The sequence below is a fragment of the Megalops cyprinoides genome, chromosome 5, assembly GCF_013368585.1.
Source record: "Megalops cyprinoides isolate fMegCyp1 chromosome 5, fMegCyp1.pri, whole genome shotgun sequence".
Classification (NCBI taxonomy): Eukaryota; Metazoa; Chordata; class Actinopteri; order Elopiformes; family Megalopidae; genus Megalops; species Megalops cyprinoides.
The window spans coordinates 41,340,001-41,366,050 of NC_050587.1; the positions used below are offsets into that span (position 1 = coordinate 41,340,001).

General features: G+C 47.4%; 2 protein-coding genes and 1 long non-coding RNA gene across 4 annotated transcripts in view; 2 read left to right on the forward strand and 1 right to left on the reverse strand.

The window, feature by feature from the left end:
• Positions 1–4,309, reverse strand: part of LOC118777457 (succinyl-CoA:3-ketoacid coenzyme A transferase 1, mitochondrial-like) — a 15,157-nt gene extending 10,848 nt beyond the window's left edge. Inside the window, exons 1-3 of the mRNA XM_036528371.1 lie at positions 4,080–4,309; positions 2,114–2,237; positions 1,858–1,948 (exon numbers count right to left, since the gene is read on the reverse strand). Coding sequence (XP_036384264.1) covers positions 1,858–1,948; positions 2,114–2,237; positions 4,080–4,178 — 314 coding nt within the window. The 5' untranslated portion in view covers positions 4,179–4,309. The remainder of the gene's footprint in view (positions 1–1,857; positions 1,949–2,113; positions 2,238–4,079) is intronic.
• LOC118777458 lies at positions 2,366–8,045 on the forward strand. The gene is made up of 3 exons (XR_005004968.1): positions 2,366–2,817; positions 7,622–7,672; positions 7,892–8,045. It is a non-coding gene; the product is annotated as an uncharacterized LOC118777458 (long non-coding RNA).
• A 1,420-nt stretch (positions 8,046–9,465) lies between these two features.
• LOC118777397 (growth hormone receptor-like) lies at positions 9,466–25,740 on the forward strand. Of its 2 annotated transcripts, none has more exons than XM_036528236.1 (9): positions 9,466–9,804; positions 12,914–13,009; positions 16,464–16,596; positions 17,747–17,913; positions 19,264–19,442; positions 19,835–19,988; positions 20,459–20,549; positions 21,408–21,477; positions 21,706–25,740. In XM_036528236.1, the coding sequence occupies exons 2-9, from the start codon at positions 12,928–12,930 to the stop codon at positions 22,474–22,476; spliced, it is 1,647 nt and encodes a 548-aa protein (XP_036384129.1). In that variant the 5' UTR covers positions 9,466–9,804; positions 12,914–12,927; the 3' UTR covers positions 22,477–25,740. The 2 variants fall into 2 exon arrangements, with proteins under 2 accessions (XP_036384129.1, XP_036384128.1); XM_036528235.1 differs by lacking the exon at positions 9,466–9,804 and adding an exon at positions 10,257–10,560.
• The last annotated feature ends 310 nt before the right edge of the window (positions 25,741–26,050 follow it).

Genomic DNA, 26,050 nt, shown 5'->3' on the forward strand with positions numbered 1-26,050 from the left:
CGACAGCTCCTAGTCCAGGCCCTGGTCCTCTCACGCCTGGACTACTGCAACTCCCTCTTTGTATGCCTTCCTGCCTGTGCCATCAAACCACTACACCTGATCCAGAATGCAGCTGCACGACCTGTCTATAATCTCCCTAAACGCAGCCAAGTTACTCCTGTCCTCACCTCACTTCATTGGCTTCCTGTCATTGCTCTCATCGAGCTCAAAACCTTGATGCTGGCATACAGGATACAGCATGGGACAGCCCCCTCATACCTACAGCCGCTCTTCAAACCCTATGATCCCGCAAGATTGCTGAGCTCTGCATCTACAGGGCAACTGACTGTCCCGACCTGACAGAGTCACTCTTCTCAGATACGATCCCTGTCTGTACTGGTCCCTCAGTGGTGGTATGAACTCCCCATGGGGGTCAGGACAGCAGAATGACTGGCCATCTTCCGAACCAGACTGAAGACCCACCTCTTCAGACTGCATCTCGGTTCCACTTCTATCCCCGCCCCCTAACACCAGCTACTGACTATGGTTTGAATTGCAGGGAATTGTAGAAGGTAACTTCAGCAGGTGATTCTGGGTTTCACGCATTAAGCAGGAAGTGCTCCCCTGAATTTCTGCATGATTTCAGTAATTAAACCCCTTCAGTGAGAGAATCGACTGTAAAATAAAGGGAGGGAACAACTCAAAAACTGCTGCTCATCTCGCCGCTCCCATGGCTCCCAGAGCCATGAACTCAGTGACCCGGCCTCTGACCTACATTTGGACAGGCACTCCAGTGTGCAGTGCTGGCACTGTGGATTTAACCTTTAACCTTTGTCCTGATTGGCAGCCCATCACAGTGCCTGCTGGTGATAGGAGCTGACACTGAGGCTGCTCTCTGCCGAACGACAGGGGGAAACACCGGGGACCAGTGTGGAACACCTCTCCTTCTGTTTGATTCTCTAGCAATTCATCAACATTGTAATAAATAACACAATAAAATCATTTCAAAACTAGTGATGTAAATAATTCAGATCATTGTAAAAAGTTCATTTTTTTCTGTTCTGACTCCAGTGAAGAGAGGGTAAATTAAGTTTCATATTTTGCAATGTATGGGCTGGTATACTGTGAAGACAGACAATATGAAACATTAAAGACGAGCAATGCCGAGATCAGAGACACATCAGCTGTCTCAGAAATCCCAGTGCAGAGCTTTACTCTGAGGTTTGACCCCTATCTGGAGGTGTTGTAACAGAGACATATCTGCTAAAATCAGTCAGTCAACACTGTCCTCATTCTCCTACACAGTCACTTTCTTTGGAACTCCATTATAGCTTTATTATATTACAGAAAGATGAGTGTGTGTAGCATTGACGCACACATACACCCACACATACAGGCACACACACACACCCACACATACACCCACACATACACCCACACACATGCACCCACACATATACACACACACATACACCCACACATACAGGCACACACACACCCACACATACACCCACACATATACACACACACATACACCCACACATATACACACACATACAGGCACACATACACCCACACATACAGGCACACATACAGGCACACATACACCCACACATACAGGCACACATACACCCACACATATACACACACACATACACCCACACACATACACACACACATACACCCACACATATACACCCACACATACACCCACACATACAGGCACACACACACACCCACACATACACCCACACATACACCCACACACATGCACCCACACATATACACACACACATACACCCACACATACAGGCACACACACACCCACACATACACCCACACATACACCCACACATACAGGCACACGCACGCTGCTACCCGGCATTGTTGCTGACAGCAGTCAGTCTCTTCACTCCGGTTTTCAGTAAGCTGTTTATGAGGTTCTCTGGAATCCCACACAAGCCGAAGCCTGAAAAAGCAGCGGAGAGAGAGAGCAGCGTGAAGTTCAGCAGTGACCCTGTTCCCATGTGCGGGGAGAGGGAGAGCGGTGTGGAGCTCAGCAGTGACTGTTTCTCATGTGCGGGGAGAGGGAGAGCAGCATTCGGAAGCCTGACAGGTGTGTGACTTGCCTCACCTCCCACCAGCAGTGTGGCCCCATCGGGGATGTCCCTCACTGCCTCTGTGGGGTCTGTGTAGAACCGCGCCCCTCGGCCCACAGACGTGGAGAAATAACAGCCACACGCCACACTCCAGTGTCCCTGTGAGGACAAAAAGGCTTTTCATTTTCCAGCATAAATCCCCTGGAGACACCCCCCCCCCCCCCCCCCCCAACATCCGTTTCTCCTGCAAACGTGGTCTGCAGAGCGGCCTGAACCCCATGCTGCCTCTCTTGTTTGCTTGTTTTGCAGTTGCAGAGAAATCGCAGACAAACACGATGTGGCAATGCAAGTGTGGAGGTCATGTGTGACCTTTGAACAGCAGATCAATGCTGCCACGCGATGGTCCAGCAAGCTGCCCTCTCATATCAGACCTGGCTTTACGTGGCAGGGCAAAACAGACCCATCGCAATTATCTGCACCCCTCCATCTGCCCGTGGCCAGGACACGCAGCCCCCGACAGAAAGAGCAAAATCAACCAATTTTTTCAAGAAAAAGGTCACCTTTTGGGAAGTCCAGACTAAGCGAGTTTAAGATGGACAGGTGGTCAGTGTCTGATGCACTCCCAGCAGGTGTGACAGAGAGGAAACTGTGAGCACTGGGCACTGAGGTGCTGTAGAGAGGAAGACCAGCCTGACAGTGCATGGAGGAGAAGTCTCCGTCTTTAAGCTTTATTTTAAAGGTGAGGGCCGGACTGTGCAGGCAGTTACTGCTGGGTATCCTCAACCTCTTACTCTCGATTTGCCACATTCTCATCAAAATTATCTTACAATTTCAACTTAAACCACAAAACGTGTTGAAAGATCAGGAAAACACAGCAATCAATAGCACAAGTCAGCACTGTAGCTGTTGGAATTACAGAGCTGTAATGGTCAGCGCATTGATGGCCTGCTGTTTTTACTGGAGCACTGCCGAGGACGCTATGCCAGCGAATATACATTTAAAAAATCGGAATTCTGACACAGCGACCTGTAACATCAGCTTTCGGCATTTAATGGCTGATAATTGACACCGTTGGACGATGTATCACTTTTATTCCCAGTAGACACAAAAATCTGCACTCCCTCATTACAGAACACCATAATAACTATAAAGGGATATTAATAATCAGATGACATTTAAAAATATCTGAGTATCATATCTTTGTCAAACAAAATGGTACGGTGACATGTCTTACAACCCCAAGCCATTCAAATGAATAACACATAAAATTTACTAGTTTATGTACAGAGATATATGAGTTTTTATGCAAAAATACAGAACTGTATGTTACCTGCGACACACCAATAAAATGTCTCTGTATTATATAGGATAATGATAAAGCATTGCTGATCTCTGCCAGAGTGGGTGAAATTTAAAACTCCTCAACGAATCCATCTTCATGCTCATTAGTTAATTTTTTCATTTTTATCTGCATGCATCTAGGCCTATTCCACACGCAGAGATGTCATACCATCCACCGGTTTTGCGGTGTGTAAATCTGGCAAGACACGCCAAAATGCGGCCAGATTGCTAACCTTGCGGTGTCGTTAAAGGCAGGAAAGTCGCTCACTCACTAAGGAACAGTTTCAGTTTTGGCTTATTGTCCCATACTGAACGCACCTGGTGTGATTGATCGCGTTTTAAACACCATCCACTTCATAAACAAAATATTGCCAAAACATCTGGATAATGCAGGTACACTTTCAGTCACAACTGCATACATGCACACATGCACTCGCGGTTTACTGGGTCAGCACGAATATTAAAGGTATCCCGTGCTGGATATCTCCTAAAATTATAGTCTGAGAAATCAGCATTAAAGAGCAGATAATAAATTTACGAAAGCGTGCACTTCGCCGCGATATTAAATGAACACTTCTTCTGCTATAAATTCTCAAGCACAACTTTCAGCAAACTACGCTTAACGCAGCAAACTGCATACCGTTAAAATTCACTACCGACCTTGTAGACAGACTTCGGGCTGACGCTGATCTTAAATCTGCAAGCTGCCGCTAAACTGCTGTAGACGTTTGGTCCAGACAGCGCTTTGAATGCTGCCATTCCTGCGAGCTTCAGATCGGCTTTGAACGGGATGGAGATGTTCTGGCGACTCCTGCCATAACCGGGGGTAGAGCGTTGTGACCCAGGGGTAATCGATGTGTGTGTGTGTGTGTGTGTGTGTGCATGCGTGCGTGTGTGTGTGTGTGTGTGTGCGTATATGTGTGTGCGTGTGCATGTATGTGTGTGCGCACGGGGGGTGGGGTACCGGGAGCCAGCTGATTACATTTAACCCTTTCACCGCTCAAGCAAAGGCAGCGAGACCGAGTTGACTCATGGACGACCTTTAAATTGCGGACACATGGGGTTCCAGTGAGAGGCAGTGAAGTTGCTGACGGACAGGGGGGCATGGATGCACAACATAATGACATGCGGAATTCTCCTAAAGACACTCCCCACAGGGCTTGGTGGGGGGGGGGGGGGTGTCCAAACAGAAAGGCCTGCCTGAGCACCTGACCCGGAATGCCAGGATCCAGGAAAGGGTCGTCTCGGAGCATCCAGCAGGTCTCTGATGGCCATGAAGGGGTGAAAGAGGACCTGACATCCAACATAGATGTTCAGTGGTGCACCAGAGCAGCAAGCAGAGCTATGAGCCCTTTTAGCCAGGTATGTAGGTGTGTTCGCTTTCAAGGAAGAGGACCAAGCCTGCACTGGCAGAGTGAAAGATAAATTTATATGAGATAAATATATGAGATAAATATATGAGATAAATTTAGTGGATGACACACCAGTGGCACAGTCTGAGGTATTCCACCTGCACAGTACAGCAGAGTTAGGGAGCCCGTCACCAAACTTCCAAAAAAGGGTGGCACCCAAGAGTGCTCTCATTCATACGCCTCCGCTGTTCTTCTGCTCCGCAGGGCTGATTCCAGCCTGGGGCTCTGTGTGAATAACACACGACCACACGGCAACACCAGGCGTGAAGCTTTTCCACATCAACGACCGCCTTCCTGCTCTGCACAGTGCACAGTACTTTTTCACTGTGGACCTCGCTGTTGGGTACTGCCAGGTTGCAGTTTACATGCAGTCAGGATGTTGGAGAAATTCAGGAATTTTAAATAAATAAATTTGCTTTGCATCTCACCAGAAATCCCTTAAAATAATTTTATATTATATATTTAATATTCTTTTAAACACCTAAACTAATGTAGGCCTACATGGTTTTGGAGAACAAATAATCTTACTTTATCATTCAGGGGCAGTTGTGTGGTGTAGTGGTAAGGAGTGAAGTTAGAAACTACATTTACATTTACATCTAAATTTACGTTCACATTTACATTACATTTATTCATTTGGCAGATGCTTTTATCCAAAGCGACTTACAAATGAGGTAGAGTACAACACAAACTAAAATGTTGTTGGTTTGATTCCTTGCTGGGGCGCTGCTGTTGTACCCTAGGGCAAAGTACCTACCCTCCATATTACCTCGGTAGACAGCTGTATAAATGTATAAAACTACCCTACGGAAGTGGCTCTGGGTGAGAGTATCTGCTGAATGACGGTAATGTGATGTAAGTTTGGTGATGTAGGCGATACTATCAGTCCGTTCCCTCCTTCCTGCTGGGTTCGCCTGGGTGCTGGCAGAGGAAAGTACATAAAACGGTCCTGTTCCGAAGTTAATATATTATGAAGAAAGCGCTTGTAAGCGCACCGGATCATTATTATTTGCAAATTGACAGTATTGTACATTTAGTGAAGTCCCGTTGATGTATTTTTTACTGTGAAATGAGAAAGTTATTAGCGAGTGTAAATGTACGGTGTTGGCCTCTTCAGTAAGGCTGTTTGTCAGCACATTACTGTGGCTGGTCTTTAATATGCATTACATTTACATTTACACAGAGGTGAACACCCCGGCTTCAGAAAGTAAAAGTCCGGCCACTTATTTGTTCTACCCATGCACTAAACAAGGTGATTTCACTAATTAGCTCCTCTATCTGGCTGAAGAGTTGTGCTAATTAAATTCAGCTGGTGTAGTGAATGGGTGGAACAAATACGTGGACTTCTACAGGACTTTTACTTTCTGAACTAGGGGTGTCCACCTCCGCATTTACAGTTATATTTGTTCATTTGGCAGACGCTTTTATCCAAAGCGACTTACAAGTGAGGCAGAGTACATCACAAGCAAAAAGCCATATAAGGAGTCAACAATATTAGAAGCGCATGCGGCCATTCATAGTACTTTTCTTTCTACGCCAGGGAGAAGTTTACCTCCGAGGTCTTACACAAAACATTTATTGTGCTTTTCCATCTTCTCATTCATGTATGTATGTTACCATTTTTCCCTTTCATGTATTTTATGAACTACTCCTAAGTTGTGCGTTCTATTTTACACTGTATGTAGCGCCATCTTGTGGCTAATGTTGGGAAGTGAAAAGAATTTTAAGCCGGTGACCTTTAACGTCGAGTTCCAAGAGTTATGTAACAGAAAATGATTTTTGGCATGAGATATTCTTGTGTTTAAAAAACATAACTTTAACACAGTTTGACATCAATATATATTGAAACAATATAAAGAACAATAGAAAATATTCTATCAAACCTGTTATTTTACTTGAAGATTTGTATTTTAAAATCAGTTTGCTTGGATACTGGCAGAGGTGAGGGAGACGTTTACCTCTGAGGTGAGACAGAGGTAAATCTTTGTTCAACAGGATGTGGCATGTCAGGCTTCCTGCCCACATTGTGCAGATCAGTTTCTGCAAGCTGTGAGTCCATGTTGTGATTTCCACCTCCATACCAAAATTCACAGGGTCCCATTGAGTTTGCATTAGTCCTTTCAGACACTCTAAGGGGAACTCTGACAGGAGCTTATCATTATTTTGTTAGTCTACATTAGCTAAAGAATATGAGGATTTATTTCACAGATGGGGTGCAGATGTTTCATGGAAGAGGAACCTCTGGTCTTTAATGGTGGTCTAACTTTGGTGAACTTAAACGGAATGGTTTAACATACTAATGTTCCATGGCTTAAAAGACAGTGAACACCTGTGTTTCTCTGGACTTGTTCTGTCATGGTAGCGCTGCTAACTGCATCAGTTTTCTGAGAGCAGCAGGTCAGAGTGCTGCTCCCCGTACTGCTCTGTTCTAACGCTGATACCTCGGCTTCCCACGGGCTGGCAGATGAGGACATGGAGCAGGACTGAACTCCATCTGAGTGCTGCCGAATACTGTTATTAGTAACACAGATTTTCTGCTCTTAGCGCACAGAAACAGCTCACAGATGCAGAACTCACACTGAACTCCATCTGAGTGCTGCCGAATACTGTTATCAGTAACACAGATTTTCTATTGAAACCTGGATTTATAACCAAAGGATTGATCTACCTGGAGGATACGATCATAAATTAATATTGAGTAACAATGACACTCAGAGAAATTATATGAGTTACATGAAAGCAAACTGTCTGTTTGGAGTGGATAAACCTCTCACTCCATTTCTTTTACAGGCCTTTTATCGCTGTCCAAGTAGCATCTGCACCCAGACCCTCTGGGTAAAGGTGATCTTCTTTAAAGTGATCTTCTTTGACTGTCGATGAAACCTGATCTCATGTTTTCCTGGATCAAGGCCAGCTGATGTGACCTGTTCATGTGAGACAGGAAAATATCATTCTTTGGGAAACTTCAGAGAAACAGGTTTAAATTTTACATTCATTATAAGCAAACGTGAAGACGTAAGATTTTGTGTGATTTGTGTTCTGTGTTTCTTCTTGTTTTAGAGACAGAAGATGAAATCAAAAGAGATTCCACTCAGTGAGTTTCTCAATGGACTGGATCAAATGAACCCTTCAGTTCTGTTACCTACAGCGTACAGTCAAACCTAATTACAAGCTAATGTAACTCCAACGCCACTCCCCCCCTTTTACAGTTTAATAAGCAGGCAGAGTTCCACTGTCTGAATTCCTTAGTGAAATATGTCAGTAAAATGTCTCATTGAGACTTTCAATAAATCTGCTGTGATTAATGTTCGGAAGTGTGTGGTAAATAAGTCATAATCATACCTATTCTGTGTATTTTTTATTTTTCCAGCAGTTGTTGATAAAATCATCATAAAGTCTTATGCATTATTCTGAATGCTCCCCCCCCAGTGTCCTCCCTAATTTGGAATTCCCACCATGTTGCACAACTGTGATCCCCACTGCTGATTGGGGGGGGGGGGGGGGGTAACAGTCTCTGCCCTGGGAGACATGCTGTCTCATGCCACTACCTGCACCAACCTGCAGGGGACACTGTTTAGCTACAAAACAAGCCCCATGCTGACCTGCTCTCCCACATAAACCTGGTGGAACTAGCCAGTGTGTTACATCACTATGGGCTCCCGGTCGTCGTCCGCTATTCACATGACTGGGATCAAACCCAGGCCTCAGCGCTCAACCTCACGCTTGAAGCAACAAATGCTTTTCCTGATTGAGGCACTCAGGAGGCCTTCATACATTCACTTTGGCACCTAAAAATGCTACAGTCACAATGACCGAGAGACTGACAGGCGGTCAGGACAGAGAGTGAGGCACTTTTTGGGGTTTGCAAGAATAACCACAGGAGCCACAAATGAGCAATGAGATGTAGAGTCAGAGTGACTGTGACTGTGACTGTGACTCTGACTGTCTTCAGAAGTACGTCGTCAGTCTGTAGTGGAAATTTGCTGAAGAGAGAGGCTTTGCATTTTAAAAGGGAAAGTAGCACACCCCACCTCACATACCTGTCACCCCCCGTCCCAGAGTCTCCCCCTCCAAACCCCATCTCTACAACTCCAAACCCCCCTCTCACCGACTCCACACCTTCCAAACCCCTTGTGATAATCAGCATGTGACGTCATTGACCCTGTGCACTGGGGCAGGTGAGAATGAAGAGACGCACTTGTCCTGTCAGTGGAAATAAACTTTGCTTCTTTGCTGTCTAGTTCAAGGTTTCTCTGCAGCTGAACTATGCCAGGGAGACGAGACACTCTGTCTAACTGACTCGTTCTGGTCGTGTTTTTTTCTCTCTCAAGGCCATCGTTTTAATATTTTTTTTCTCATTGACTGAGACAACATACTGGTTTAACAGACCCAGATATAGTCGAGACCATTCAACATTGCTTCTCTATCGTGTAATTACAATAGTATAATTGTATTATGATAAGTATGAAAATTATGGAAATATTGTATATATTGAAGATTGAAGGAATATGTTTTCGGTTCTTCCAGCTGTGCTGAATGATTTAAAACTTCAGCTCCTCATTCCATGACGGGACAGTGAACTGCGAGATCCCATCTGAAATTTCCTGAAGTTTGTAGAATGCTTGCCAGCAGAGGGCGGTGGGATTCGAAGTGTGTGGAAGTGTAGAGGAACACAAGCGGCGACGGACCAGCCCTTAATTACAGCAGCAAAAACAAGTCTCCAGCAGTCGCTCGGAGACCGTTAGCTTTGATGTGCGTGTGAATAAAGAAAAACACAGAGCTTCTTTTGCATAAATGAAACATCTTTTGTGAAGATTTGTTCTGAGGTGAAAGTTGGGGTCTTTGCCGTGTACACCGGCCTAAAACGTGTGCTATTTGCGGTATAGTGCTAAATCTGCATTGGTGTTATCTGCAGAGCCACGGACAACGCGCGTCAACTTGTCACTTTCGGAGTTTGACAGTTTCGGGATACGGTAAGTGTGTAATGTTGGATAACGAAGACCCTAGCTGCCTGTTTTAAAAAATGATACTTTATTGTTTTAGGGACCTTTGGTCGTGTTCGTGGTCGCCGTCGCCAATTTTATTGTTGATTTGATGGTTTGGTACTTTAAAGAGCTGGGGGAAAAAACGACTGTTCGCTCTCTCCAAATTTCACATGACAGCTGGCTTAATAACCGATATATACCCCTTGCTATATATGATAGTCTGACATATTTTTATTATCATTGGAGGAATAGCCGCAGGATTTGGCGTTTTCGCGCACGTGTGAGCGCGTCTCCGCCAGGCGCGGTGTGGAAATCGTGCTACTTGTTTATCTCCAGGAGAAATATCACGTGGACTTCCGATTGATTTACTTATTGATGTATTTATTACATTTTCCCGTGGGTTTGGTAAAAAAAAAAAAAAAAAGAAATGTTACTGCAGACAGTAAGTTGTGCGAACAAGTGTGTTGATGTGTATCTACCGTAAGGTGAATATGTTAAACTGTATTTGATGTTAGATATAGTTTGATGGTGATGTTTTATATGGGTTTATTATAAAATGATATACAATAATGTCAAAATATCTGTTGATTAATAGACACAAATACAGTCTTGCAAAAAGCGCCGAAACGGAATTAGAATTTTATCCAGTATTGGGTGTATGAATATAGCCTATCACGAAGGTCAGACTCCGGGTCTGCATGGGACCAGCTGTTCTTCTCCGAACTTCCTCTGACTGCCCGGGATGTAAGTTCCAGAAACATATCCTCATCAAAAACTTTTAAAAATGGCTCAGCTGCACAAAGATGATGTTGATTTGCTTTTTGAATATTCCTGTCACATTTGAAATTCTATAAGCACAGACTGTAGCCTACTGTCTCGAAACCTTCACGTATAAGCCTACAGCATAGTTGTTAAAAAGCCCGTTATTCCCAGCGCTCACTCCGCCGTTCGGGAATATATAAATGGCCGAATGAATTATTTATTAATGAACTGTAACGGAGCTATCTTATTTTTAGTTCCCACAAGGGTTAGCTGATTGTTTAATTACATTGGTTTTCGCGGCCGTTATGCTGTACAGTGGAACATCGTGGAATGGCGCTCCGCGGAGTTGGATTACATGCTGTTTGTACACCATGCAGTGTAGCCCATTTGTCTGAGTGGGAGAGTTTCACAATCTGCCTCATTGCACTTCTCACTCAGATGGTGGTCTCGCCTTCAGCAGCGCAAACTAGGTTTTGAGGATTTCAGTATTTATCTCTGAAATCCATCAGACTCTTAAATATGACGGTTTAGTGTAAACTGATCGGTAACCCAGTAACATGTGCTGGGACTGAGTGACACGCTTTCACTTCAGACATTCAGTGATGGAAAAATTACAGATTATTCACATTATCATGGAGAAATCAAATGAAGGCCAGTGTTTCAATGCTTAAAAAAAACATAACATGTTTGATTTGTGAGTGCATTTATGAAAACTAAGGTGCGATTGCTAATCGTATCTTCCTAGTGTAAATGTGTAAATGTGTAAAAGTGTAGTGGAAGAGTAGCACTTCACTTCTTTAGTGAGGGAAGGAAAGGCTGGTTGCCAGTATTGCTCACTGTCCTGCAAAGACGCGTAAAGAGTAACCAGGTGCAAAGCAAGAGGAAATCACAGGATTATACAGGGAGCTGTAGCAACAGTTTACATTACTGTCTGCGGTTACTGCATTGGTCAGTGGTTAATGTTATAGTGTTACTCTATTTGCCTGTCTCATTCAGTACTGATATATTTCTGCATGTCGTTCCATAATGTAAAACTATGCCCTGGGGCATTTTGGAAACCTGAAAAATATGCAGTCGTTCACATATGTACGGTGGCTGCAGCCCGGGACAAAGCACTGAGCCATTTTATAACGATTACGATTTTGTTAGCTAGTTAACTACCAACTGTCGTCGTCTTTACTATTGTGACAGTTCCACTAGCAAACGGTAGCTGGGTTCAGAGCCAACGGTTTTCTAAACCAAAGATCCCAGAATGCCCGGATGAGATGGTGGTATCTGATATGCCAAGACATTCCCCCCGCATTGCTCTATCGGATATGTCGTTCGAAAAGTGGACTACAAAACGAACTACAAGTCTTAAATCTTAACGTTTTCGGAAAATAGCGAACATTTGATGAGTCCAAATATATCCTCACACCAAACAGGTTAATTCAGGAAATTGCCAGCTCCTGAAATGAATCCGAACTTGAGTAAAGATGGATAGTGTATACGGGATAGGGAATTTACTTCCGACACCAGCGAAGAACCAGTGATGACGTACCCACCTCGGTACTCTATAGTGCCAGATAACATATGAATTAAAAAATCAGATTTTGAGAGAGAGATCAGAGACAGAGAGAGAGAGAGAGAGAGAGAGAGATAGGAGAGAAAGACAGAGACAGCTCAGAGAGGGAGACAGAGGGAAAGAGAGATTAGAGTGAAAGACAGAAGAGGGAGGGGGTGAGAGGTTGGTTCCTGTGCTCTGACTGTCCAGATGACCTTCATCCCAGAGCAGGAAATGGGCTTGTTTATGACAGTTTGGCAGTGAGAGTGAGGCAGGGAGAGTGAGGCAGTGAGTGTGAGGCAGTGAGAGTGAGGCAGTGAGTGTGAGGCAGGGAGAGTGAGGCAGTGAGTGAGTCCATACTCCATGTGACCTCTCACCAGAGGAGTGTGTGCTGGGGGAGGAGGGGAAGGGTGTTTTTTGGGACAGTACTGGGACACTCTGTTGGCATCACTCCAGCGCTGTACCTCTTGATGAAACAAGGGCGACTTCAAAAAATGACACAAAACCATGGAAACGCAGAAGCAGTAGCCGCTGGAAAGCACGTTGGAGTGTTTTTGGTGTCACTACATTGGAAGTGAACCCTTGCAATATTGGTAAAAATCGGTCTGTGCGAACGCTCATGCCGAACGAAAGGGATCGTGAAATGCCAAAACCGAACAGGACAGGCAAGTGCCCTCACTGAAAGGGAGCGGCTGGGGCGAGTGAAAAGCAGAGCAGTGCAGTGGCACGTGATGGCCGAGAGGGGGCGCTGCGGTGTCCATGTTCACCGTTCTCTAATCCCCCTCTCCACAGGGGCTTGCGTTGCCATGGCTGCCACCCTCCTCGTCATCCCTCTGCTGATGGGAGTTGGATCGCTGGGCTCACTGCCCCCTTCTGTGACATCACAAGGTACCTCAGCACAACCCCCTTATGACATCACACAGTAACTTAACATGTCCCCTATGACATCACATGGTAACTTGTCATGCCTCACATGGCATCACAATTTAACTCAAGGTAAGTCATCTCGCTGGTTATGAGCTCACAAGTTAATTCAACATCACCCTGTAAGACATCACAAGGCAGCTCAACACACCCCTCTGACGGTCCACAGTAGATCCACATTATTCAGAACCATCTCTCCACACGGCAGCTTTGAAAGCACTCCATGCTTCTGCAACTTGTGTTTAAAGATTAATGCATTTATGAATAAGATTTTATTAAATATGTTAACAGATATTAATAACTATCTGTGCCAAATACCAGATATTGCTGTTGTTGTCATAGTTACATAGAATATTCAACAGAATATTCTGGCTTTTCAAATAGTTTCTGTTAGGTGTTAAATAGCCATTGCTAGCGCAGTCCAGGTACAGTTACCTGTAGTGTGAGAGTAGCTGTCTGAGGGGCGTGGAGGATGCATGCAGCGTCCAGACTGTGGGAAACAGGGTTGAATGAGCTTCCTTCCAAGATTATTAACTTATAAACTTAAAAAAGGTACTCTACACTAGCCTAGCACTTAGCTTTGTATCTTGCAGACCTGTTGTAACACTAGTGATGCACTTATTTGGAAGTCTTCATCTGCTAGATGAAGTAATGTAATGTCATGTAACGTAATAGGATTAACCCCCGCTACCCCGGCACCTGCCAACAGCAGCCCGAACACTTATTCACTCATTAAGTTCAAATTATGTGTGAGTATGTGGGTCTGGATATATAGCTGAGTGTGTGCTCTGACGGCGCTAACTCCAGGCTAGCTCTGACGGCCCTAACTCCAGGCTAACTCGGGCGGCGCTAACCCCAGGCTAGCTCTGACGGCCCTAACACCGGGCTAGCTCTGACGGCCCTAACACCGGGCTAGCTCTGACGGCGCTAACTCCAGGCTAACTCGGACGGCGCTAACCCCAGGCTAGCTCTGACGGCCCTAACACCGGGCTAGCTCTGACGGCGCTAACTCCAGGCTAGCTCTGACGGCGCTAACTCCAGGCTAACTCGGACGGCGCTAACCCCAGGCTAGCTCTGACGGCCCTAACACCGGGCTAGCTCTGACGGCGCTAACTCCAGGCTAGCTCTGACGGCGCTAACTCCAGGCTAACTCGGACGGCGCTAACCCCAGGCTAGCTCGGACGGCGCTAACTCCAGGCTAGCTCTGACGGCCCTAACACCGGGCTAGCTCTGACGGCGCTAACTCCAGGCTAGCTCTGACGGCCCTAACACCGGGCTAGCTCTGACGGCGCTAACTCCAGGCTAGCTCTGACGGCCCTAACACCGGGCTAGCTCTGACGGCCCTAACACCGGGCTAGCCCTGACGGCGCTAACACCGGGCTAGCCCTGACGGCGCTAACACCGGGCTAGCTCTGACGGCCCTAACACCGGGCTAGCCCTGACGGCCCTAACACCGGGCTAGCCCTGACGGCGCTAACACCGGGCTAGCCCTGACGGCGCTAACACCAGGCTAGCTTGTGTGATCCTCTTTACTCCTGTGCGTTGCAGTGTACAGCTCAGTTCCTGCTGTCTCGCGGGGTGGGAGGGTGTGTTGAATGACCCCATGTCGGCTCTGACCCCTCGGGTCTGAGTCTTGGGTGAGGCCCTGCTGCTGTATCTTTGAGTCAGGTACCTTCTCTGATGTGCTTCAGCGGTGGATTTTATGTAAAGCTGCACCTGGTTGGTAATAGAGCACATTGTGATTCTGGAGCAGCAAACCAGTGAACCCAGCGGCTCATGTTAATCCTCATTATGTGAAGGAAGAGTAGCCTCGATAAAGCTCTGAAATTACCAGCCTCTTCATAACTCACAGAAAACAGGACTGTGAAATCTCTGAAATAAATCAACTTCCAACAGAGAGAGTGAGAGATGGAGAGAGCAGAGTGATTTATTTCTTTCTATAATACAATAAGCAGAACAAGAACAGAAACAGTGAACAGAGAACACCTTTTCAAACGTGTCTCTCTGACACCCCCGTCACCTCAGATACCCCCTCCCCACTCATTCACAAGACAAACAGAACGTTCTCTCGTCCTTCTTTTTTCAAACTCGTCAAGGTTGTTTGGTAGCGCACACAAAGCAAAGTCCAGCTGCACTCTGACAGGCATGGGAATGTTTAATCAGCAGCCACGTCCCTGCGGCCTTGACTCTGCTGTGTGCGTTGGTGTGATTTTAGGATCGCAGGACGGCCAGGTTTGTTCTCCTAAGCGTCAGATGCATCCTGAGCATAGCTCTGTGCTTACAGTGTGGCACTCTGCAGGTGAAGCCTATAGAAACCTGAAGGTCCCCCCCAGCAACACGATTCAGCAGTAAAGTAATCATAGTGACTGCGGTGTAAAATACATTCAAAGATGGCAGCAATGTGTTTGCCTCACACCCGAGTCAGAGAGACGAGGGAAAAGAGGGAGTGGATGGAGAGACAGAGAGGGGGGGAGTGAGGGAGAGAGGGGGGGGGGGGGGGGGGGGGGGGGGGGGGAGAGGGAGAGAGGGGGGGAGAGAGAGAGGGAGGGAAAGAGATAGAGAGGGAGAAAGGGAGAATGGGATAGAGGAGAGAGATAGGGAGAGAGAAAGAGAGAGAGAGAGACATAGAGACAGGGAGGGAGAGGGAGAGTGGGAGAGAATGTGGGAGATAAACATATATCCTGATTTATGTTACTTTTATAATCAGATCCTCATGTTCTGAGAAGCTGGGTTCCAGGCACAACAGCACCTGGTAGCGAGGTTATTTTTGACCTGCTCTGCTGAGTGCGGGTCAAAAGTGGGGTCATGACCTTTAACCTTTAACTGAGCAGAGGTGCGGTGATGTGTGTATGAGGGGGGTGTGACGCACAGCGGTATGGTGTGTGACGCTGGTCACTCTCAGTGAGTGTGTGTCGGGACAGATGGATTCAGCACAGGAACTCAAACACTCTCACATTTAACAACCTTCACCTCCCAGCACCACTTCCAGGAAGCAGGGACACATACACAAACACACACACACACAAACACAGATACATATGCGCACACATACACACACACACACAGATACATACGCGCACACATACACACACACAGAGATACATACGTGCACACATACACACACACACACACAGATAGATACACACACACATACACACACACACAAGCACGCGCGCACACACACACATGGGGCTGCTAGTTTGCAGACAGCCTGGCGGCTGTAGCCTTTGCCAGAGGGAATACAGCACTGTGTAGCACACATGCGCTGATATAGCAGTGTGGGGTGTAGGTCTGTATCATACCACTGTACTGGATGACTGTCAGAGGGATGAATGGCCCTGCTCCTCCAACAGGGGGCGTACTGTGCGGTCTGTACCTGACTCCGCCCTCTCTCAGCCCTGACTCCGCCCTCTCTCAGCCCCCCGGCAGGGTCCGCACTTCACCGGCTGCCTGTCCCGGGACCTGGAGACCTTCCGCTGCTGGTGGAGTACCGGAAGCTTCCGCAACTTGACCGAGCCGGCAGCGCTCAGAGTGTTCTACCAGAGAGAGAGGCGAGTGCCACCGAATCCACTGTCCCGCACACACACCCCACTGTCCCGCACACACACCCCACTGTCCCGCACACAGAGCCCACTGTCCCGCACACACACCCCACTGTCCCGCACACACAGTCCACTGTCCCGCACACACACCCCACTGTCCCGCACACACACCCCACTGTCCCGCACACAGAGCCCACTGTCCCGCACACACACCCCACTGTCCCGCACACACAGTCCACTGTCCCGCACACACACCCCACTGTCCCGCACACAGAGCCCACTGTCCCGCACACACACCCCACTGTCCCGCACACACACCCCACTGTCCCGCACACACAGTCCACTGTCCCGCACACACACCCCACTGTCCCGCACACACAGTCCACTGTCCCGCACACACACCCCACTGTCCCGCACACAGACCCCACTGTCCCGCACACACACCCCACTGTCCCGCACACAGACCCCACTGTCCCGCACACACACCCCACTGTCCCGCACACACACCCCACTGTCCCGCACACACACCCCACTGTCCCGCACACAGAGCCCACTGTCCCGCACACACACCCCACTGTCCCGCACACACAGTCCACTGTCCCGCACACACACCCCACTGTCCTGCACACACACCCCACTGTCCCGCACACAGACCCCACTGTCCTGCACACACACCCCACTGTCCCGCACACACACCCCACTGTCCTGCACACAGAAGTCACTGTTCTGCACACTGTCCCCATTCTGAGGTCAGTGTGTATCTGTTCTGAGGTCAGTGTGTTTCTGTTCTGAGGTCAGTGTGCCGCTGTTCTGAGGTCAGTGTTTAGCTGTTCTGAGGTCAGTGTGTTTCTGTTCTGAGGTCAGTGTGCCGCTGTTCTGAGGTCAGTGTTTAGCTGTTCTGAGGTCAGTGTTGCTGTTCTGAGGTAAGTGTGTCGCTGTTCTGAGGTCAGTGTGTTTCTGTTCTGAGGTCAGTGTTGCTATTCTGTTGTCAGTGTGTCGCTGTTCTGAGGTCAGTGTTGCTGTTCTGAGGTCAGTGTGCCGCTGTTCTGAGGTCAGTGTTGCTGTTCTGTTGTCAGTGTGTCGCTGTTCTGAGGTCAGTGTTGCTGTTCTGAGGTCAGTGTGCCGCTGTTCTGAGGTCAGTGTCGCTGTGCCGCTGCAGCTCTCCCAGGGAGCGTGAGGAGTGCCCGCACTACAGCCCCACCGTTCCGTTCGAGTGCTTCTTCGACAGGAGCCACACGTCCATATGGCGACCCTACTGCCTGTGGCTGCTGTCCCGGGACAAGGAGCTGACTTACGACAGCCGCTGCTTCAGTGTGGAGGATATCGGTGAGCCCCCACCCCACCCCACCCCCCTCAGCCATTCAATCACCCCCCTCAGCCATTCACTCACCCCTTCAACCATTCACTCACCCCCTTCATCCATTCACTCACCCCCTCACCCATTCACTCACCCCATCAGCCATTCACTCACCCCTTCAGCCATTCACTCACCCCCTCAGCCATTCAATCACCCCCCTCAGCCATTCACTCACCCCCCTCAGCCATTCACTCACCCCCTCAGCCATTCACTCACCCCTTCAGCCATTCACTCACCCCTTCAGCCATTCACTCACCCCTTCAGCCATTCACTCACCCCCTTCAGCCATTCACTCACCCCCTCAGCCATTCACTCACCCCCTTCATCCATTCACTCACCCCTTCAGCCATTCACTCACCTCCTTCAGCCATTCACTCACCCCCCTTAGCCATTCAGTTTGAGGTCGCATTACATCACAGCCATTCAGCAGATGCGTTTATCCAGAGCCACCTACATCAGTTACAGTTTTACATGTTAACCATTTATACAGCTCTACACTGGGCAGTGTGCTGTAGCAGTAAAAAAGGCCAACAGGATGCTGGGATATATAGCCAAAAGTATTGAGTATAAATCTAAAGAGGTTATATTGAAATAATGCCTTAGTCAGACCGCACCTGGAATACTGTGTGCAGTTCTGGGTACCACACTATAGAAAAGATATCGAAGCTCTAGAAAAGGTTCGAAGAAGGGCAACTAAATTAGTTCCTGGCATGAAATATAAAAGCTACGAGGAAAGACTGAAGTTACTTAACCTATTAAGACTAAGCGAGAGGAGGCTTAGGGGTGATTTAATTGAGGTATTTAAATTTATAAAAGGAATCAATAAGGTTAACTATAATAGATTCTTTAGGGTGAGTTCAGTCTGTAAAACAAGGGGACATAAATGGAAACTAGTTAAGAGTAAGTTCCGCACTGATGTAAGGAAATATTATTTTACACAAAGAGTTATCAATACATGGAATAGGTTGCCAGGTCATGTAGTTGAGGCAGAGCCCCTTGCTGTGTTCAAGGCTAGACTTGATGCAGTTTTGGATACTCTTTAATTAAGAAATGGAGAGCTTAGTTGGGCCGAATGGCCTGTTTTCGTCATCATATGTTCTTATGTTCTTATTTACTGAGGCAATTCTGGGTTAGGTACCCTACCTAAGGGCACAGCAGCAGTGCCCCGGTGGGGAATCGAACCTGCAACCTTTCGGTCATGTGCCCTGCTGCTTACCAGTATGGCACACTGCTGCTGGGTCACAGTATTTAGGCCCTTCTGAAGCAGAGGCCAGGGGGAGGGTGCTCTGCAGAGTGGGGGTGACTGTGTGCCATTGCAGTGCACCCCGACCCCCCCGTGGGGCTGAACTGGACCCTGCTGAACGCCAGCCACTCAGGACTGCACTTCGACGTCATGCTGCGCTGGGAGCCGCCACCCTCCGCTGACGTAAAGAGGGGCTGGATGAGCCTGCTGTACGAGGTGCAGTTTCGGCAGCGCAGCGCCCCCCGCTGGCAGGTGGTGAGTTCTGGAGACCCGCGTGTTTAGTAATAAACAGAGTGATACTAAGAGCTCAGTACTAGTAAGACTGCACTAAAGATTCAGTACTAACAGTGCAGTGCGAATAATTCTGTATCCATATGACGCTTTTGACATGGAAACCTGTAAACCAGTGTGTCAGTGTGCTGTAGCCTGCCAAAGAGATGGAGGTGATGTCATCACAGAGGTGATGTCATCATGGTATGGAGTCCACCGAAGGGGTGCTTCCATACACCAGAGGATCATTATTTGGCAGCCGTGCTACATCACATCACACTTAGCCTATCCATTGTGGAGAAAGTCACTGTTTTTGCACCCGTTGAATCTCCCTGGCGGTGTGGTTGAGAGCGCTGCTGACGGCGGCTGTGTTGCAGCTGGACCCGCAGCAGAGCTCCCGGCGCTCTCTGTACGGGCTGCGCACGGACAGCGAGTACGAGGTACGAGTCCGCTGCAGGATGTCCGCCTTCGACAACTTCGGCGAATTCAGCAATGTTACCCTCATCGCCATTCCACACGTCCCCTCTAAAGGTGAGACAGAGCGGCGGGGCGTGTGTGAGTGTGTGTGTTAGTGTGTGTGTGTGTGTGAGTGTGTGTGTGTGTGTTAGTGTGTGTGTGTGTGTGTGTGTGTATGTGTGTGTGTGTGTGTTAGTGTGTGTGTGTGTGTGTGAGTGTGTGTGTTAGTGTGTGTGAGTGTGTGTGTTAGTGTGTGTGAGTGTGTGAGTGTGTGTGTGTGTGTGTTAGTGTGTGTGTGTGTGTGTGTATGTGTGTGTGTGTGTGTTACTGTGTGTGTGTGTGTGTGAGATTGGGGGACTGAATTGAGCAGCTCCTGACAGCAGTGTCCTGCTGACAGCATCACAGAGATCTGTCTGCTTCAGCCAATGGCTTTCACTCCAGTGAAGGATGGAGCTGTAGTGATGGTTCACCAGCTCCCTCTGAACGTGAGCCATTTCAGGCAGGTTGTGGGTTCCAATGAGAGCCTCCACCCTTTTGTCTTTCAGAGTCCAGGGTTCCTGTCATGGTGGTCCTCATTTTCGGAACAGTTGGGGTGGGGATTCTCCTCATGCTGATCATCTTCTCCCAACAGCAGAAGTAAGCACTGACCAGTAGGATCTGGGCTTTCATAAAGGGGAAGGCATAAGATCAATAAGATCTGGGCTTTCATAAAGGGGAATGCACTGACCGATAGGATCTATTCAATTCAATTCAATTTTATTTATGTAGCGCTTTTTACAACACAAGTTGTCACAAAGCAGCTTTACATTGTACCCAGGCCAGAGACCCCCTGAGAGCAAGCCTAAGGCATCGGTGGCAAGGAAAAACTCCCCAATTAATAGTAAGAAACCTTGAGCAGAACCCAGCTCAGAGGGGAAGCCCATCTGCTTCTGGCCGGCACTGGGCAGATAGAATTAGAGAGAGTCTTAAAGTTGTACAATGTACTTTAAGACATTTGAGTTAGATAGACAGCAGTAATTAACAACATAGTAATTATAAAATCTATCCTATAATGTCCGGTTCTTGGCACGCAGTTGGCTTGATGGGCAGGGCAACGACGTAGCAGGACTGTTCGGTTCTTAGCACGCAGTTGGATCTGAGCTTTCTTAAAGGGAAAGGCACTGACCAATAGGATCTGGGCTTTCATAAAGTGACTGGGATGGTCTGCCATAATGGTAAAAGACCTAGAAGGATGCTGGGATACTATTTGCTCCATATTTGCACCCAGTCATTTTTAAAGCTCTCTCTAAAGGCTCACTTTCCCATTTAGAAATGAGGGAAACTTCTGTGGTCTTCGTGCTTCCTGTCCCTTCGGTGCAGGAGAATTCAAATCCAGAACTCCACACTAAAGGAGTGGTCAGCTCCATGCTCTGGCTCTCATCGGTCTAAACTCAAACAGTCACAGGCTCACCAGCGTGTCACACCCTCTGTGGTAACTCCTGCTGTCCCTCCCAGGCTGATGGTGATTCTCCTGCCCCCTGTGCCTGCCCCCAAAATCAAAGGAATCGACCCCGAGCTGTTAAAGGTACAGCAGTATTACTTACAAAAGTGGCGTCAGCATGTGTAAATAAGCTGTTGGAGTAATTGATGCCAGGGCCTTTTCCGTAAGACAGTCGTAATGTTTCCATTTGTTTCGTCCATCGCCTGTGTTTTTATAGGATGCCCTGAATCTTGTAAGGGTATTAAAAAAAGACATGCATTATTCTCTAGAGGGAGAGTGACTGGTATGTTTCCATGGTAACCCCGCCCACAGAAAGGCAAGCTGGACCAGCTGAGCTCCATGCTGAGCAGCCAGCACTCCTACAGGCCGGGCGCGCCCCCGGATGACCCCTGGGTGGAGCACATCGAGCTGGACTTTGAGGAGCTCAGCGAGAGGCGGAGCCAGTCGGACACACAGCGCCTGCTCCACCAGGCGCGCACGCCCTGCCCGTACGACCTCGGCCTCAAGGACGACGACTCGGGCAGGGCCAGCTGCTGCGAGGCCGACCTGCCTGACCCCGACGCCCCAGGGCACCCCAGGGTCGACACAGCCCCGCCCTCCACCGCCCCCCCGCCCGTCCACGCACAGCACAGCGAGTCCAGCTGGGCCGGGAAGGACTTCTACACCCAGGTGAGAGAGGTGACAGGCGAGGGCGTGGTCATGCTGGCCCCAGGCCCGGAGGGCAGGGCGGAGGAGGGAGGTGAGGAGTGGAGGAAGAAAGAGCAGTTCCAGCTGGTGGTGGGGGGCATAGCCGGAGGAGATTACACCACAGAGACGGACGCCAGGCGGATCAGTGCGGATCTCTCTCCTGGAGGAGCCGGAGTCACGCCGTGGGAGGGAGTGGGGCAACGTAGCCCCGCCCTGCCGGCCGACACCCAGCTTGTCTCAGACTACACTCTGGTGCAGGACGTCAATGAGCAGCAAAACCTTCTCCTCAACCCCGCCTCCCTTCACCCCACCCCCTCCAAGCCTCACCCCCTGCCTGCCATACCCATCCCCGCTGGGTACCTCTCCCCTGACCTGCTGGCCAGTATCGCCCCCTGACTCCCCCGGGGGGAGGGAAACCCTCACGTTTGGTGCAGAACGTGTCTGGAAGCTTAAAAAGCGGTGTTTACTGGACACTGGTGGGTGGTACGTTACGGCAGCACTATATGTCACATTAAACTGACCTTTGCCCCAGATGTACTGCATGATCACGCCCAGCCCGCTGAACTGTGAAACGATGCTGTTAGCGTGTTAGCATCACAGTCATCATGTCTGGAGCCCAGTTTACTTTCACTTAAAACATGAAACTTCATCACTTAGCAATATGATAATATGAGGATTGATATTAGCTTATTTATGATAAAATTATATTTCTGCTGCTTTCTGACATGCATATCTCATATAGGCTTCTTTGAAATGGGAATCTTGAAAGAAGCGTGCATGGTACAGTTTCTCCCAGAGCAGCGTGTTTGTGGGGTTGTATGGTTCCTCCCACATGTCATGCCATGATTAGTGTCAGATGAAGTCATTCTCCCACAGAAAGGACGTAATTCAGGGCTCTGGAGGGTGAAGAGCGGAGCCGCTTTAATGGATACATTGTGTTCTTTGGACACACATTACTGCACTGCCGTGATGAAAGCTGCACACGTAGCAGTGTATCCTTTTACACACATGGGACCAGCCTATGCGCACTCTGATTGGCTGAAACAGGCCTGAAGCTAATTTTAGCACCATCGCCATTGGCCGTCTAAGACATATTTTAGACTAAGTGTTACTATGTGAGCTGTCCTAAAACTAGAGTTTTTTAGTCCATGTCAACAAGACTCAGAATAACTGTAAATCTGTCTTCATTCCACTAGTTATGAGGGCATGAATTTGCGAAGCATTTTTTCAGAAATTACCCAGATAATGGCTCCTGACAACTCCCTGGTCTGCGGAGGGCCGTTTTCACTGTATATGAACATATGAGTAAATCTGTGAGTTCTGAGGGGGAAATGCATACTGCCACATCTGAGCTGAGTTACAAAGGCAGTGCAGAGCCCTGCGCTGTAGCTATATCCAAAACTACCTAACCCTCGTGCTGTGGGGTTACTACAGGGCAAGCACCTCTACCATGATTTTGAAATCAGATGGAGTGGACATAGGACAGCCATGTAGCAGCTGGTCCTGGAACCAGATGATTAGAGGTTTCCCATGTGACCACAGCTTTTACTCTGGAGCAAGGAAATCAGCCTGAATCACTGCAGAAAATACCAGTTTACATGGATTATGTGTCAGATCTAAGCTACATGCATAACCCTAACGGAGCAGATCTGCCAAGCACATAAAGCATGAGTAATAATTCTATTCAACAATGAAAGAAAAATTTACTTGAAAGTCATAGAAAAAATAAAAATACTATTTTTAGTTATCCCTTATGGTTCACCTGTTTGACCTGTTTCATGTTTTTATCAACAGATAGACAGATGAGCCTTAAGCTCTAAACCCAGGTCTTTACACGCTAAAACCCCAGGAAACTCAAGTCTCATGAGATACGTGATAAAGCTAAGTCTCTACACACCAGACTATAAATAAAATGTCTCCCTGTTTCAGCTCCGCCAGCTGTGTTGTGATATGTCAATGCTCCGGGTTCTGCGAACTGATAGCTCTTCTAAGAAAGAACTGGCCTTATTTCAAAAATGTAAACGGGAGAAAAAACAAGCACGGTTCTGCTGGTGTCAGATTTGAAGACTCAGCATGTTGATATTTTAACTGAAATGTCCTACAATATACTGTGTTTCTAGTATATACTCTGTTTCTTTCATTGCTGTGTATTCCTTAATGTACCACCTGAACCAACCCCCTGCCTACAGTCTGTTTCCAATTATGCCTGGCTTTGTGTTTCATATATAAAACAGTTCTCAGGAGTACTTAAAATGACATTTTTGATTTTTAAATAGGTAATTCTGAACTGTACAATGGTGTGTGATGTTTACTCTCAGCAATAATGTGCTGTGTGGCCAAATTTTTGACATGAGGCTTTTACATAGTTTGTGTTGAAAAATACGGTACTAGAAATTTACACCTACAGTTTAATTTACCATTGATGGTGTATTTCATGACTGTTTCCATTCAGACAGTATTAATGGTTTTGTTGATTGTTTTGTTTCTTCAGACTTTTGAATTTCCTCATGGTTACTGAGGGGTTGTGTCCCTAAATGATGGAGTCATTTTACTAAGCTAATGCATTTTGGAAATGGCATCCGCTGGGACATTTTGTGAGTGTAAATACTCCCCGCAGTAGAGTGGGAAATGTTGCCTGGAGAGCGGCTGTATCTGGCCTGCTTCACAGCCTGCACGGAAGCATGGAGCCGCTGCTAAGCGCTGCAAAGCAGCTCTCTCCCACAGCAAAGCTGGGGAGGGTCTCCTGCTGTCCAGCCTGTTCATTCTACCTCCTCTTTCTTACCTTTCTTATTAATAAACTAGTAATCATTGTATTTAAGAATGTACTTTCTGGTTGCAAGCATGCCATGAAACATATTATTGTATATATTATATATTTTAGAACTGATGCATATGTATGAAACATGCTTTACAAAATGTTATGAAATGCAAGGCTTAAATTGGTACAGATGTGTCTGTAGAGTTCAGCTCTTTGTGGTGTGCATAATGACCGTATCTCTTTCTGTTTCACCATTTGTGACATAGAAAATCAATGCCTGTCTGCTATCTCAATAGATTTTTACTCAAATCTCTAAATTTAAATCTCATGAAATAAAATTGAATGCATTTGTTGTCCTTAGATACAAATGTTAAAACACAGTCATTGTTGTATATTTTTTCAAAATGTTGTGTAACTGTCCAAAAATGTTTTCTTGGCCTGAAAACACGGATGAATGTTAACATTGTCATGAAAGTCAGAGAGTTCCACAGAAGATCTGGTACAGGTCATGATTTCATAAAATGTTATATTTTGCTGCTACATTTTTTGGACTTCAGTATTCACCATCTGTTAAAACGTTGAAGCAGATTGTAGATGCGTTTTTAATCTGTATCATTGTGAGGGTTATCAAGGACTTTGTGGTCACCAGGCATGTAGCGGTTGGCCAGATGATGACAGGGCTGGGAATATGCATTAGCCTCAGCCCCACCCTGAGTTCTGGTCCTAATTAAAAAAAAAATCTCCCTGGGGCCCCCAGCTGTACTCCGGTGGAGCGCTACACCAGTGAATTTTCATTGTCTGAATATCAGCGGTTGGGTTTAAGCATGTATTTTTTCCTTTAGTCCTGTTTTATCAGTGTTTAAATGTAACATGGACTGTTTTTCAACGGGTACACAATAAATGTTTTCCCTGTCGCTCTTCTGTGGTCTGTCTGTTCCCGTGCTTGTACCCCAGCCTTTGATTTATCCGTTATAAACTGAAGCGGTGATTTCTCGGATCTGTGTGCGGTGGCAGCGGGAGAGCGCGTTAGTGTGCGCGCTTCAGCACAGCGTGGGAGGCCGTTGAATGGAAGGATAATTATCTTATAAACAGGTTTTCAGAGCACAGCAGTGAGTCAGCGTCCTCAGGTCACCCAGCCCGGGACAATCCCTGCCTGTTACGCTCCACTGCGGCTGCTTGCTTCGTGTCTCTTTCTCTGGTCTGTCCACGACA

Coding starts and splice junctions, on each gene's coding strand:
- LOC118777397 (XM_036528235.1), top strand. CDS start 10,515: ATGGGACCAGCTGTTCTTCTCCGAACTTCCTCTGACTGCCCGGGAT. Junction 13,010..16,463: donor CCCTTCTGTGACATCACAAG/GTACCTCAGCAC, acceptor GCCCTCTCTCAG/CCCCCCGGCAGGGTCCGCAC. Junction 19,989..20,458: donor TCCACACGTCCCCTCTAAAG/GTGAGACAGAGC, acceptor TTTGTCTTTCAG/AGTCCAGGGTTCCTGTCATG.